The sequence below is a fragment of the Pseudorasbora parva genome, chromosome 13 (genome assembly GCF_024679245.1).
Source record: "Pseudorasbora parva isolate DD20220531a chromosome 13, ASM2467924v1, whole genome shotgun sequence".
Lineage (NCBI taxonomy): Eukaryota > Metazoa > Chordata > Actinopteri > Cypriniformes > Gobionidae > Pseudorasbora > Pseudorasbora parva.
Window position 1 is genome coordinate 25,868,769 of NC_090184.1, and position 14,683 is coordinate 25,883,451.

General features: G+C 38.8%; 1 protein-coding gene and 1 long non-coding RNA gene across 3 annotated transcripts in view; one reads left to right on the forward strand and one right to left on the reverse strand.

The window, feature by feature from the left end:
• Positions 1-4,793: 4,793 nt before the first annotated feature.
• On the reverse strand, positions 4,794-5,882 carry srxn1 (sulfiredoxin 1 homolog (S. cerevisiae)). Of its 2 annotated transcripts, XR_010897406.1 has the most exons (3): positions 5,582-5,882; positions 5,197-5,471; positions 4,794-5,163 (listed from the first exon to the last, which is right to left on the reverse strand). XR_010897406.1 is itself a non-coding variant. In XM_067412619.1 (2 exons), the coding sequence occupies exons 1-2, from the start codon at positions 5,810-5,812 to the stop codon at positions 5,262-5,264; spliced, it is 441 nt and encodes a 146-aa protein (XP_067268720.1). In that variant the 5' UTR covers positions 5,813-5,882; the 3' UTR covers positions 4,794-5,261. The 2 variants fall into 2 exon arrangements, 1 of the variants encoding a protein (XP_067268720.1); XM_067412619.1 differs by having other exon boundaries at positions 4,794-5,471.
• Positions 5,883-6,867: 985 nt separating this feature from the next.
• LOC137038757 (uncharacterized) overlaps positions 6,868-14,683 on the forward strand; it is a 39,572-nt gene continuing 31,756 nt past the window's right edge. Inside the window, exons 1-3 of the long non-coding RNA XR_010897550.1 lie at positions 6,868-7,147; positions 8,130-8,366; positions 14,234-14,341. This is a non-coding gene — a long non-coding RNA (uncharacterized lncRNA). The remainder of the gene's footprint in view (positions 7,148-8,129; positions 8,367-14,233; positions 14,342-14,683) is intronic.

Consider the following 14,683-nt stretch of genomic DNA (forward strand, 5'->3'; position numbering starts at 1 on the left):
AAGACAATATCTCTTAAAGGGGTCATAAAATGGTACATGCACTTTTACAAATTGATTGTACAGAAATGTGTGTTGCCTGTACACAACCATCCTATAATGATAAAAATCCATCCAGTGTTTTAATCTCGTTATATGTTTTCCCCTGTCTCAAATCAAGCTGCTCGACCGTGTGACATCACACACTCGGACACCCCTCCCACGATTGTTAACTGACAGCAGCATTCAAAACACAGACCCGCCCTGAGAGAGCTGTCATCATAGTCCGCCATTGTTGATGCGCATCAGATTGGCATCTAAGCAATTGTGTTGTTCTGTTCTTGGGTGTAATAACGAACACAGCAGTCATCTTGATGTTCCTATATCTGAAATGCTGAAGACGCAGTGGCTGAGTTATGTTTTCAACGGGAATATTCCCCCTGATCAATGTCAATGCTTTAATGTTTGCGTGAATCATTTCTCACCAGACTGCTTTATAAACGAGGGTTTAAAGCAGGTTTTGCTAAGAAGCTTCTCCTGAAAAAAGAATCGGTACCAACTATTCATGTTCCTGCTGCACCTCCAGAAGAAGTGAGTGTAACGTTTTATTAACCTTTATATTAATCTTTGCAAATCGCTTGGACGCTTCATGATGAATGCGGCTAAAGTTTACAGGATAAGTTACATTAGGCATGCTTTCTATGTATGACGTTCTCAATATAATTCATAATTCTACGTTTATAATGAACAATGTGTTATAGTTATTGTGTTATTACAAACTGTGTACGCTGGTTAAGTTAATGTGGTAACACTACACTAAGTTTACTAGATGGTTTATAATGGTGTGTCTGTTACTGAATAAGAAATAATGTAAAATAGAAATAGTAATTATTACACTGCATAGATTACGTTATGCATCACTGACAAGCCCATGAGCCCATGAGCTGTAACATCAATCTGTCAGTGAACTAACGCATACATCATTAAACACATAGCATTCGTCGCTAACCTTACCCTGCCAGTGCTTACAAAGATTGATCAAAGTGATGTTAACCAACCATTCAGAAACGTCCTGTTCGAGCCTTAATTGCCGAACTTTGTTGGGGCCGTTATCTTGTTCTTCATATATGGTTGTACAGATGTGTCCTCTCCTCAGAGACTCCCGTTAAAATTCTCCAAAATATTCCCTCAACTGTTGTCAAGGCAACACTCCACGTGTGTTGTTTAAAACCACCCCACAGAACAGAGGGGTGGGGTGAGCAATGCTCATTATCATTTGAAGTCGTATGCACTGAAAGGGTAGCCTGACAAGCCAGACCCACATCAAGATGTTTGGTCTGGAAACTCACTGACGGCTCAATCTCAGGGGCGGGATAAACGGTTGTCTTTCAAACTCCCTCTGCACGCGATAGGATAGTGTTACCACCAACCAGAGCAACGAAGGTGAAGCAGAGCTTGTTGATAGATTAAACATTCGCCGCATCCGGTCGGCAAAACTCCGAACTCCGAATGACTTCAGTGCTGTTCTTTGTTTTTTTCTCAGAGAAAACCTTAACTCCAAGTCTTCAAGAGTCGCGGTCAAAGCTGATTCAAAAGACCACCGTTCACCAGTTTCTGTGTTTACTAGAAGCACGCAAACGCAACTCGGCGGTCATCATTATGGCCCCGCCCACTGACTCTATACACGATGTGATTGGCCCAGCAAGAGTTAGGCGATTACAGCTCAGAAGGGTATTGAGAGTTACTAGACTACACTCGCGGGCAGATTAGATTTGCTGCCTCTAGGGTGCGTCTAGATTTCTAGGCTACTGAAATGGCTTACTGAAAACAGAGCTGTTTTTACCAGGTAAAATTAGTGTTTTCGTACAATAGCCTACTAATGAGAATTTTTAATTAAAGTATATTACAAAGTTTTCATTTAGACACTAAAGAATCACATTAACTTGTACAAAAAGGGCATTATATGACCCCTTTAAAGGGATAATTTACTCAAAAATGAAATATTATGTACTAACCCTCGTGTCATTCTGAACCTCAATGACATTTTTTTTTCTTTTTACATCAAAATACAAAATATAAACAAGATTGTGGTGTGACAGGCAGCGGGGCGAGGGACCGCGAGAGCGGGCCGGTGATTAATGTTCACGAGTGCCAGCTGCGTGGCACACCGGTCTCGTCTCGCGGCCATGTGACGGGAGCATATAAGGAGGAGCAAGGGCTGCGGAAGACGAGAGAGGACCAGGCCTGGATTTTATGTTATGTTTTGTTTTACGTGTGTTTGTGTTAGTGGGCAGTCGTCCGTGAGGGGCTGCCCACGTTTTATTTTGTGTGTTTGCGGGCAGTCGTCCGTGAGGGGCTGCCCGCGGTTTTACTTTCATTTTGTTTATTTATGTTGAATTAAAGTTTGTTGAACGTTCGCCGGTTCCGGCCTCCTTCCTTCCCATCTACGAACTGCGTTACACTCTCCTTACATGCTCCCGTCACATGGCCGCGAGACGAGCAGCTGGCACTTGTGAACATTAATCACCGGCCCGCTCTCGCGGTCCCTCGCCCCGCTGCCTGTCACACCACAAAGATATTTTGAAGATATTTTGTCTGTTCTTCAGGGATGATGTAGTTTTGTAGGCCAATCCCTTGAAACGAGTTACCATTTTTGCAATTCTGTTTCCATCATCCTAATGTCATGGGTTTTTAGTTTAATGCCAGAAATAAGGTCTGTGGTTAACACAAGGTGATGATATTGTCATGTTTTAGTCTCTGACATAAAATGTATAAAATGCAAGTAAAACCCTCTTGTGCTTTTTAAAGCTTTTACTTGTCTTGAAAAGGTTGATGCTAACTAGTGGCTGAATGGGACTATAGAGGCTATCTGTGACATTAAACATCAGCCAAACAAGAAGAGCCATTACAGCCTTGTTGTGTTTGTAACAGCACTATTGCAAGCTATTATTGCTCAAATTTACAAGGAAGGTGTTTTTAAATGAAGACTGAAAGAGAAGCTTAGTGATGCTGATGTAGATGTCTTAGCTTTTTACCTATGCCGATTGTATTCATAAAAAAAAAATCATAAAAGTTGTGTTCAACAAAATCATACATTTTTGTTTATGAGCTAATATTCGGCAATAATCCAAAAGCCAATGGAAAATTCCTATATTGCTGAGGGAACCAGGGTGATGCTAACTCCCGGGTTGGCCTACAGAAATACGTCCTCACTGCGGCACTCTATGGCAATGCTGTTTTGGACCCCATTGACTATCATTGTATGGACTTTTTTTCAAATAGGTAGGGTAGGCCGTTTCGGAGTGGTTAGAAATAGCAAGCCAGTTTTGAAGCATTAGATCCCACCCTCCTTTTAGAGTGTCTCCAAGGCTACGCCTCCTCAAAAACACATGGACACACATCCAGAGCAGATGCAGCAAAAAGTCATGAGGGCTGTTAAATTACCTCATGTCTAAAAGCACATAACAATAATAATGAATGTAAACAACAGAGCCCTTACTTGTACCACATGACCTGTTGCAGATTAATTTCGCCATATAATGTTGAAACAGAAACCTATTAATCTGATTGGATTAATCTGAGCACATTTGGGTAGAGCCAAAGTCACAGAGACAAGGTATGGAAATACATATGTTGACAGGCAGGTAGTACAACAAAGAATGTTTGTCCAATCATTGCATTCAGCCTGAATCAATGATTGGATGAACATGTACTGGTCCTGAGACTTCCACAGACAATATAAATGTATATGCTACAGTTTTTATTTTATTTAGACCACTTCAATCATTGATTGCTATCAGGATGTGAAGAGTTTCAATTAAAAAAAATGTATGAAAAGAAAATTGCCTACCCTACCTTTAAGGAGATTTACATATGCAAAGCTTTGAAGATGCTGATATTTGCAAAGGATTTTTATTATGAAGCCATTCCATACAAACTGTTGCAAAGTTCAGATATACACAATCAAATGTGTTGTTATTTTAATTATATTATTGACTGAGCCACCTGCAATTTTTGCTGTCAGAGATTCTGGGTTTCAAAAGCTTCAGTCATCGTTGTTGTAAAGTCTGAGAGGCCTTTCGCCATGGATATTAGGCCAAGGTCAAGGGTCAAAGGGAAATGAAATGCCATTACAAGGAACAAATCTTGAGGTTGCCCGTCCTCTGATCTCCTCCAGGCAACAGCTGAAAGCAGAAATGGCTATAAGAGCAGTTTTCATTACAGATTAGCGGTTCCACTATATTTCCTCTACATCAGTCTGACGGAGCTTCAATCCATCTATATATAGCAGTGTAATAAAACAGAGCTGCTGCATTCAATCTTTTCCTTTACTCCAGCCTGCAGAGAAGAAGAATGCTGGCCAGTTCTCATGACACATGACCCCCAACATGTCCAGTCATTATGGATGAACTTCAGAGAACATCTTACAATTCTCATGCCCCTCCACTGGCACATTAAAAAAAATCTATTTTAATTTTCAAAATGCTGTGAAGAAATGTAGCGTATATCTAAATACATTAAGTACATAGTTTGCAGTGATTATATTAAAATGTGCTGATTAAGATGTGCAGAAACAACTTGTAATATACAACAGTAAAAAAGTAAATAGAAACAATCCTTATGACTCTGACTGTGCCAGACAATCATCTGATATCAGAGTCCACCCATGAGATTCAATCTCAAATCTTGTGGTCCAGAGCAAAGAACATAATCAAATCCAGTGGTCACCAGAGGCATATGCCTGTGGTCATCTTGCGGATGCTTGCTTTGTGGTTTGGCATATATATATTTAAATGGAAAAAAATAAAGGAATTAATATAATATTTTATTTGTTTACATTCAGGTTATATATTACATACAAATAACAGAGAACCATGAACGTGCGAATGTATTGCTAAATAAGTTAATATAGTTAATAAGTTCAGAATAAAAGGTTTGGGACGCCCACTGATTGACTTTAAACAATCAGTGTTATAATGCTGCCATCTGGTGGAACGTCTAAGAACTGTTTAAGTCATCATGACTAGAAACACACAGCAACCAAGCAAAAGGAATATATGGCAATTACATTTTGCTTGAGTCAAAACTCATAGCTCAATCATAAGAATTAAACACCCTTAGACATGCTAGTGAACAGGAACTGACACATGTTAAATAAATAAAAAAATGTCATCATAATCCATTTCAGTGTTATTAAAAACACAATCACACAGGATAAATGTGCCTGAACATTATCCAGATGGCTGTCAGTGCATGTTTGTGTCTCTTCTCTTATGTGTTTCGTGTCACAGTAGATTGGGAGTGGATGCTCCCAGGTAGGTGCGCAGGTCTGAAATATTAGATTTGATAATCTTGGCTGGTATAGATTTCATCTTTAACCTCTGATAGGCAGCAAATCGATGGCAGCCTCCAAACGAATAGTAATAATTGCCTCCCTTTTCTCCGGTGATCCAAAGCACGTCTATGGGTGGCACAACGGAGCTATCTGAGCCCTCCTGGATAGAAAATCATATAGAAATTAAATGATCTGCGGCGCCCTTCTATCACAAAATTGAATAAGCACATTTAAACATTAAATGCAGTCAATACTAATAGTTCTTCTAACCTTTATGCTGTTGGTGAGGCTTTGGACCTTCTGCTCGTCTAAAACAGGTGGAATGGGTCGTATTATTACGTCCATTGGGATGTTATGAACTTCCTGGATGTTGTCTGAATGGATAGAGCGGTTTTCGCTGCGTAAACTCCCCATGTTTCGCCTAAAAATAATAAGTGAATTCACACTTGTGATGCCGATATGCTTTCGGAGAACACTGCTCGGTATTAGAGTTCGAAACATCACCAGGAAAAGTTTACTCAGACAGCAGGAAGTACTGTGTCTGCTCTGCGCATGCGCGAGTAATCTTTCCTTCTGTTCCTTTTCCCTAGCCTAGAAATCTAGACGCACCCATAGGACGCACCCTAGCGGCAGCAAATCTAATCTGCCGCGAGTGCATCTTGATGTGGGTGTGTGGGTCTGGCTTGTCAGGCTACCTTTTCCCCTTCCTGACTTTTTTATGAGCAGACCAAAAGAGTGTGCATTATAATTAAATTATTTAATTTAATTTAATCTTGTATAAATAGCTATTAGTAATTAAAAATTACATAAACAATATTAATTATGGGTATTGATAAAATTATTTAAAGCTGTATTTTAATTTTAGCAAGCTATACCTAGAGTACTATTCAATCCTATACAACACTGGTCCTTTTTCAGAAAAAAAAACAAAAACAAAAAAACACTGGGCCTTTTCAGCAGCAGTTTCAGAAAGGAGATGAAAACTCTGAGCATGTTGTTAACCCTGAAATGAGGGGAACTCTGGGTTTTCAGAATGGGATGAATGTCAAACCCGAGAAAGCCGGGTATGTCAACCAGATGTCAACTCAGAGTTCAAGTTTTAACTTGGTTGAACGAACATCCAAATCATTTCCAGGCTGTCAATCATAATATACCGTTTCTGCATGTTACATCGTTACACCAGTAGGTGGCAACAAGTGACTGCCAAATAAATTCGTTCAAAACAAATTTTAAAAACGTGCTGCATGACTGCGTCCCAAAACTGGAGAAAAAGAACAATCAAAAAAGAAGACAAAAAAAAAAAAAAAAACCTGCCTTCGGTTGGGGTTCGGACCAGGTTCGGACTCGGAGGACGCATTCCAAGGCATGGAGCCAAGTTCGATTTATAGAGGTTCGAATCCACTGTTGTTAGCTTTACTTCTCCTGTCTCCTGAGATACATCCATAGACTGTAGGATATATCTGATCGATTTTTGAAGGCTTAACATAGATCTGTTTTTGATATCCCACAATCCTGTGCGGTCCATTGGGTGAGCCATTTTCAACGGCTCTGGGGTTGAGCTGAGCTATAAAAAAGAAGATGGTGCGTTTGATGGTCAGTTTGTGTTAATGTACCTTTTTGACCAACGTTTCCACTTCTGATGTCATTTCTAGCAATAAATTAATATTGTATTAATTACATAATCACTTATAGTCATTATCTCCAAAGCGCTCTCTACTTTTCTGTAAATTAGATCATTAAACCGTTACCATTACGCTGCTGTATGAAACCAGTTTTTTGAAGTGTTTCGCTACACGAAGCAGCGAGACAATACGTTTTCGGACCCATTGATCCATGGTGAGTACGTTGGCTGAATCATTCATTCAAGAGATGAATTCAAAACTAATAAACTTATGAATCGGTAGGCTACCGCATAATATTCTTACTATTTCTGTAGTAGAAATATAATAGTGCTAGTATGGGGTTCCGAGTTAAGCATTAACATTACTGATTCAAACTTTAAAACAAACGCCTGTGCGATTAAGCGGTTTAACGTTACCAGCTTTGGCCTGCAAAAATGTACAGTAAACTGGCAATTGATATTGTTTCTAAAATGTAAGTTTTAACTTATTGTTTATTGAACATGTTGTAAAAAATATATATATATTTCAGTCGAATATCAGCACGGCTTGCCTAGTATTGCTTCCGAAATAGATAGAGATATAAAAATACACAAATATAGATATTTTCCTCCTCATCCAGAAATGGGGAAACTTGTGTTTATGACAAAATGTTACTTGCTGTATATAAACACCAAAAGCACAGTGCCAAAGACCTTTGGTAATGCAGAGTACCTAAGTGTGTTTTGTAGACATTTATGAAAACTGAGATTGATTGATTGATTGATTGATGGATTTTTGCCAAATCTACACATTTCTCCTCACTTTTATTGACAATATAAAGATATGTCAAGGAAGTTATGAGGTAATTAAAATAAATTACATACTTCTCACTTAGTGCCAGATGTCTGAAGCTGTTTCTGCCATTTCTGATTTTATTTCTAAGCTGGCCAAAAAAGGTCTTCCCAAAGAAGATCAATCATTTGTGTAAAAGTTGGCCTGACAACACAACAGTTACCGCATGCCAAGACAATTTACAGCAAATTTGTCCCTGCAGTATACTGGACTTTTGGCATGAGGAGAAATTGTATCTGTCTACAGTACTGTAGTAGGTGAGCTTTTTTGGAGCTCGGCTCACTCTGTCTCTTGCTGTGGATCATTAATGGAAAGGAAAATGAACATTTGGATCTCTAAATGCTGTGAACTGATTCTTCTGACAGGAGCAGAAGGGACGTTTGGACCTACTGCCAGGAGGCTGTAACAGACAGATGGGTTTTCACACAAACAACAGAAAACATCAAGAACAGTCAGGCTGGCACACTCAGAAGAATCAGCAAAGGCAAGAAAGTCTGGATAATGAGGCACTGCTAGCAGGAGATGATAATTCACTCTGTGCTGTGAGAAGACAAACTGTCCACTCCATTTAGAGTTCGACTTCATAGTTGCAAAGCCATATGGTGAGTTTACTAATATGATTTATTGAGTTGTCTTATCTTAATCTTATTATGTGCACCATCATGTTCTATAAGTACAGTGCATCAAGAAAGCATTCACAGCACTTCACTTGTTCCACATTTTCTTATGTTACAGCCTTATTCCAAATTGGATTAAATTCATTATTTTTTTCCTCAAATCGACAAACAGTACCCCATAATGACAACTTGAAAGAAGTTTATTTGAAATCTTTGCAAATTTATTTTTAAAATAAAAAAATCACATGTATATAATTATTCATAGCCTTTGCCATGAAACTCAAAATTGAGCTCAGTTGCATCCTGTGTCCGCTGATCATCCTTGAGATGCTTCTACAATTTGATTGGAGTGTACCTGTGGTAAATTCAGTTGATTAGACATGACTTGGAAAGGTACACACCTGTCTATATAAGTTCCCACCGTTAACAGTGTCAGAGCACAAATCACCAAGTCCAAAGAATTGTCTGTAGACCTTCGAGACAGAGTTGATTGTATCGAGCCACATATCTGGGGAAGGGTACAGAAAAATTTCTACAGCATTGAAGGTCCCAATGAGCACAGTGGCCTCCATCATCCATAAATGGAAAAAGTTTGGAAACACCAGGACTCTTCCTAGAGCTGTCCTTAGTCAGGGAGGTGACCAAGAACTCAATGGTCATTTCTGTGGAGAGAGGATAACTTTTCAGGAGAACAACCATCTCTGCAGCACTCCACCAATCAGGCCTGTATGGTAGAGTGGCCAGATAGATGGAAGCCACTCCTTAGGCCATGTCCACACTAATACGTTTATCTTTTTCTCTCCAATTTGGCCTTCCGTCCACACTGATACTGCGTTTTAAGTCAATGAAAACGTAGATTTTTTAAAACGTTCTCCAAGCAGATACATTTGAAAACGCTTTTCACGTCATAGTGTGGACTGTGAAGATCCTGTGAGGTATTTGAAAACGATGACGCATGTTTAATCATGTGATGCATATTGTACCAAATCCAATAGATATGCATGTTTATACCGCTATTGTGCCAGTTATGTGCTATTCACTTTCACACAGTTGCTATAATACGTTACTTTGCACACTTCATATCACAGTCCTGCAAGGATGATAGAAAATGTAAAAAAATGCATTTGCTGTCTTATAGCAAAACACGAGTGGAGTTGCGTTTTAGACCAAACATGGTTCCCTTAGTGAGATCTGGATGCATCAGTGAATAGTGAGATATTTTGCTAAATAAAATGATCCTGTCAGAAGTATGTATCAGTTAGTTGAATTTGGCGCTTACTGATGTTTCAGTTTGGATGAGAACATTTTGGAAAAAATTGGAGAGCGTTTTAAAGTGAAAACGTTTTCAAATCTATCCAGATTAATGTAGACGTAGCCTCAGTAAAATGACAGCCTGCCTGGAATTTGCTAAAAGGCCTCTGAAGGACTATCAGGGCGTTTTCACACCTGAAAGTCTGCACCAAGGTCCAAACCAAAGTTTGTGTTTTGATACATTGTATCCATTTGGTTAGTTTTGGTTTGCTTTCACATTGCAGTTATGCAAGCGCACTGAAGAACTTTACATGACGCACTGGCGTCCTGTCGTCATCATCTATGTGGGCTGCATCTTAACATTGATTGGTTTGTTAGCGGACGTGCATCTGACGTCAGTGTGTTGTCAGTTCAGCCGGTAACTTTGACAAGAATGAATGAAAAGATGCATATCATTGCCAATACTGTTAATATTATGGCATTACTATCTGCAGCACCAACTATACTCGAGGCTAGTTCAAATTCACCAAATTAACGTCCTCGTTGTGCAAAAATGTTATCAGCGCTGATATGAAAGGAGGAAACGACTATTTTTTTTAGCCAAACAATGTATTTTGTTTTATAGTTATGTTTAAATATTATAATTTTTTATTTTTTAATTTCATCTAGGCTATATTGATTAGGAAACGTGCACATATGTGCAATATATGTCAAAGACATCGGGTCAGAAATGATTTTGACCACTTCATTAAGTTTTGTTTGTAGAAAGCTTTGTATAAATTGTATATTAATTTTAATAAATGTTTCATCATTTGACTGAATTTAATAAATAATATAGCAGAACTTTGATGGAGTGATTTGCGTTGCACATGAACTGGAGTGGTCTCATAAACCAAGACTCAGCATACAGTCCCTGACAAAAGTCTTGTCGCTTATCAATTTTCTAGAAATACCTGATATTAACCTACCTGACTTTTAATTAATTAATTGGTGTTAGAAATAGCTCATATGAAAAGCTATAACCCAAATGATGTTTAATGCACTGAAATAAATAATGTTCACAGAAAAAATATTTATAATTTAATCAAGACAGAAAGGTCAAATTTTGGCAAGACAAGAGTTTTGTCGCCTCTACAGAAATTGAACAAATTTACTGCAAATACAAAAATATGTCAGCAAATTAAGTTGTGGTGCTGTGAGATCCAAATTTAATATCTTGTATGACTTCCATGAGCTTGAAGGACTGCATCCATGCGGTTTGGCAAGGATTCATACAATTTATTGATGAAGTCATCAGGAATAGCTAAGAAAGCAGTCTTGCATGCCTCCCAGAGTTCATCAATATTCTTTGGTTTCGTCTTCCATGCGTCCTCTTTCATCCTACCCCACATATGCTCAATGATGTTCATGTCTGGTGACTGGGCTGGCCAATCCTGGAGCATCTTGATCTTCTTCGCCTTAAGGAACTTTGATGTGGAGATGGAAGTATGCGATGGAGCACCGTCCTGCTGCAGAATTTGGCCTTTTTTATGGTTGGGAATATGAGGTAGCTAAGATTTCTTGGTATTTTAGACTATTGATGTTGCCTTCCACCCTGCAGATCTCTCGCACACCCCCATACTGGATGTAACCCCAGACCATGAATTTTCCACCACCAAACTACACTGTTTTCTGGGTGAATCTTGGATCCATTCGGGCACCAGTAGGTCTCCTGCAATATTTGCGGCGACTGTGGTGTAATTCAACAGAAGATTCATCTGAAAAATCCACCTTCTGCCACTTTTCCAGCATCCATCCTTTTAGCAGGCTGTGGGCCTTGGCAAATGCCACACGGTTTTTCAATTGTAATTTGTTTAGTGCTGGCTTCTGGGCACTGATTCAACCATGGAGGCCATTTCGAGACAGAATCCGACAAACTGTTCTGGTTGACACAGGGACTTCAGGTGATCAGGTCTCGTGGAGCTCTGCTGCAGTGGAAAATGGGCTGGTCTTGGATTTTCGAGCCAACAAACGGTCCTCTTGAGCAGTTGTCTTGCGGGGTCTGCCTGACCTGGGCTTGTCAAAAATGTCTCCAGTCTGTTCAAATCTTTTTTTTATCCTCTGTACTTGACGCTGAGACAAATTGAAGGTGTCTGCCACATCAGCAGTGGATCTGGTCTTCAGCCTCTTGATAATCAAAACTTTAGTCTCTGGGCGAATCTTAGGCATGTTTGCAGAGGTCTAGTTGCAGTTGATGTGAAGGTCTAGTGTACTGGGGTTCTTTTTATACACACTTGAGACCTAATTGATCCATTATTAGTCACAGGTGAAGCTCATATGACAAGGTGACAACACTTATGTCTTTGCAAAAATGGACTCAATGGGCTTTACCAAGCTGTGAATATTAGAATACTTTTTGAAAGTTTAGTTTTTCACTGAAACAAATTTCACAAAAGCTGGTGGGATTAAAATGAGCCATTTCTTGTAAAAAAAAATCTTGATTAGAAATATATTTCAGCGGCAGTTTAGTCAATTTGTACACAAGCGACAAGACTTTTGTCAGGGACTGTATAGGCTACTTCTCACAGACATGAGAAAAAAAAAAAAAATATATATATATATATGTATATATATATGTATATATATATGTATATATATATATATATATATATATATATATATATATATATATATATATATATATAAAAGCTCGAAAATAGATAGTCAAGCGCACGCTGTTCACGCGAGCTGACTACACAAGCGGTTCTGTTTAAAATGCTGCACACTCCATCACTGCGAATGTGCTGTGAGTTTAATCTTTTTTTTTTCACTAATCCTACCACCAGAACTTCCTGTAAATAGTCTGAAAGTCCAACTATACAGAAAATGCTTTCACACAAGAAACAAACCGAACCTTTGTTTAGTTTGATCCGGACCGAGATTACCTCTTTTCGTCTGACCAAATTTCGTCTGTTTGGTCCGGACCATGGTCCGAGGGCGGTTTCACACCTGTAATTTTGAGTCGGACCAAACTGAAAAGTCAGAAAATCCGAACCAAACAAGGTAGGTGTGAAAGCAACCTCAGACCATGAGAAACAAAATTCTCTGGTCTGTTGAAACAAAGATTGAACAATTTAACCTGAATTGCAAGCATCATGTCTGGAGGAAACCAGGCACTGTTCATCACCTGGCTAATACCATTATGGCGAAGTCTGCACATGCAGAGAGAGTGAGGAGACGAGCGGTAAGAAAGTAGGTCAGGTGTTTGATGATAAACACATTTGTCTAATTGCAATGATTTGCACGGAGTGAGCGGATAAATCCGCTCCCCAAACAATGCTGGGGGAGAAAGACGGACTGAGGGCTCGTGGATCAGCCGGGAGAGTGAACCCAGAGATTGCAGAGACAAGTTGACAGTTACTGAGTTGATACTGAATGAGAGCATGTGGCGCAAGTTTGTATTATTTTTGAGTTAATAAAATACCCATAAGTCCCAGTCCACAGCCGACCCTGCCTTTTTCCTTTCCTGGGTTTCAGCACCATAACAGAGTTGGTTTGTGGGCGAAAGGAAGAAGACCTACTTTATTGACACTCGTCTCCTCACTCTCTCTGCCTGTGCAAACTTCACAATCATGCTTTGGGGGTGTTTCTCTGCACATGGGACAGGGCGACTGCACTGTATTAAGGAGAGGATGGCCGGGGCCATGTATTGTGAGATTTTGGGGAACAACCTCCTTCCCTCAGTTAGAACATTGAAGATTGGTCAAGGCTGGGTCTTCCAACATGACAATGAACCAAAGCACACAGCCAGGATAACCAAGGAGTGGCACTGCAAGAAGCATATCAAGGTTCTGGTGTAGCCTAGCCAGTCTCCAGACCTACACCCAATAGAGAATATTTGGAGGGAGCTCAAACTCTGTGTTTCTCAGCGACAGGCCAGAAACCTGACTGATCTAGAGAAGATCTGTGTTGAGGAGTGGGCCAAAATCCCTCCTGCAGTGTGCAAACCTGGTGAAAAACTACAGGAAACATTTTACCTCTGTAATTGCAAACAAAGGCTACTGTAATATTAACATTGATTTTCTCAGGTGTTCAAATACTTATTTGCAGCTCTATCATACAAATAAATAGTTTAAAAATCATACATTGTGATTTTTTGATTTTTTTTTTTAGATTATGTCTCTCACAGTGGACATGCACCTACGATGACAATTTCAGACCCCTCCATGATTTCTAAGTGGAGGGACTTGCAAAATGGCAGGGTGTTCAAATACTTATTTTCCTCACTGTACATGTATTGTTTTGTTTTTTATTTAAAAATACAATTGCAAAGATTTCAAACAAACTTCTTTCACGTTGTCATTATGGGGTATTGTTTGTAGGATTTTGAAGAAGTTATCATATTTTGATTAAAATTGTCACAATGAAATCAAAAAATGTGCAATTAGAAAATATTGAATTAATATTTTTGATTATATTGTTAAAGCATATTATTAATTATTAATTGTATTAATTATATATATATATATATATATATATAATATATATATATATATATATATATTAGCATGATTACATAATATTAGCATGAAATAATATTGTTACTCTAAATCTGACTGCAGTGAAATATAATCACCAGCAGATGGTGGGCAAACGTCAGAATCCTGTTGATTTCAAGTTATCAAAACCACGTACATCATTGAAGTTTTGAAGGCAAAGGACAATACTGAGTAAGTACTAACATCTAAATATGCAGCAGAATTATCATTATCAGTTCCTTAAAAAATGACTGTGATTCCATTGTATAGTGATGACATCAGATGCTTTGGTACTGTCACATACCATTTTAGGTATGTGACAGTACCATCATCCAAAAGCGGTTTACAAAAGTAATTTATATGACATATGTCTAGAACATTGTGTTCAAAAACACATGGCAGTATTTCAGTTAACATTTCAAATTTGCTATATTTTCTTATGGGCAAAGGGCTGTCAATGGAGAAAGATGCTGTTTGGCAACAGACTGGTGTAGTTACATTATCTCACCACCAGACTCTAACCCCCTGATGGAG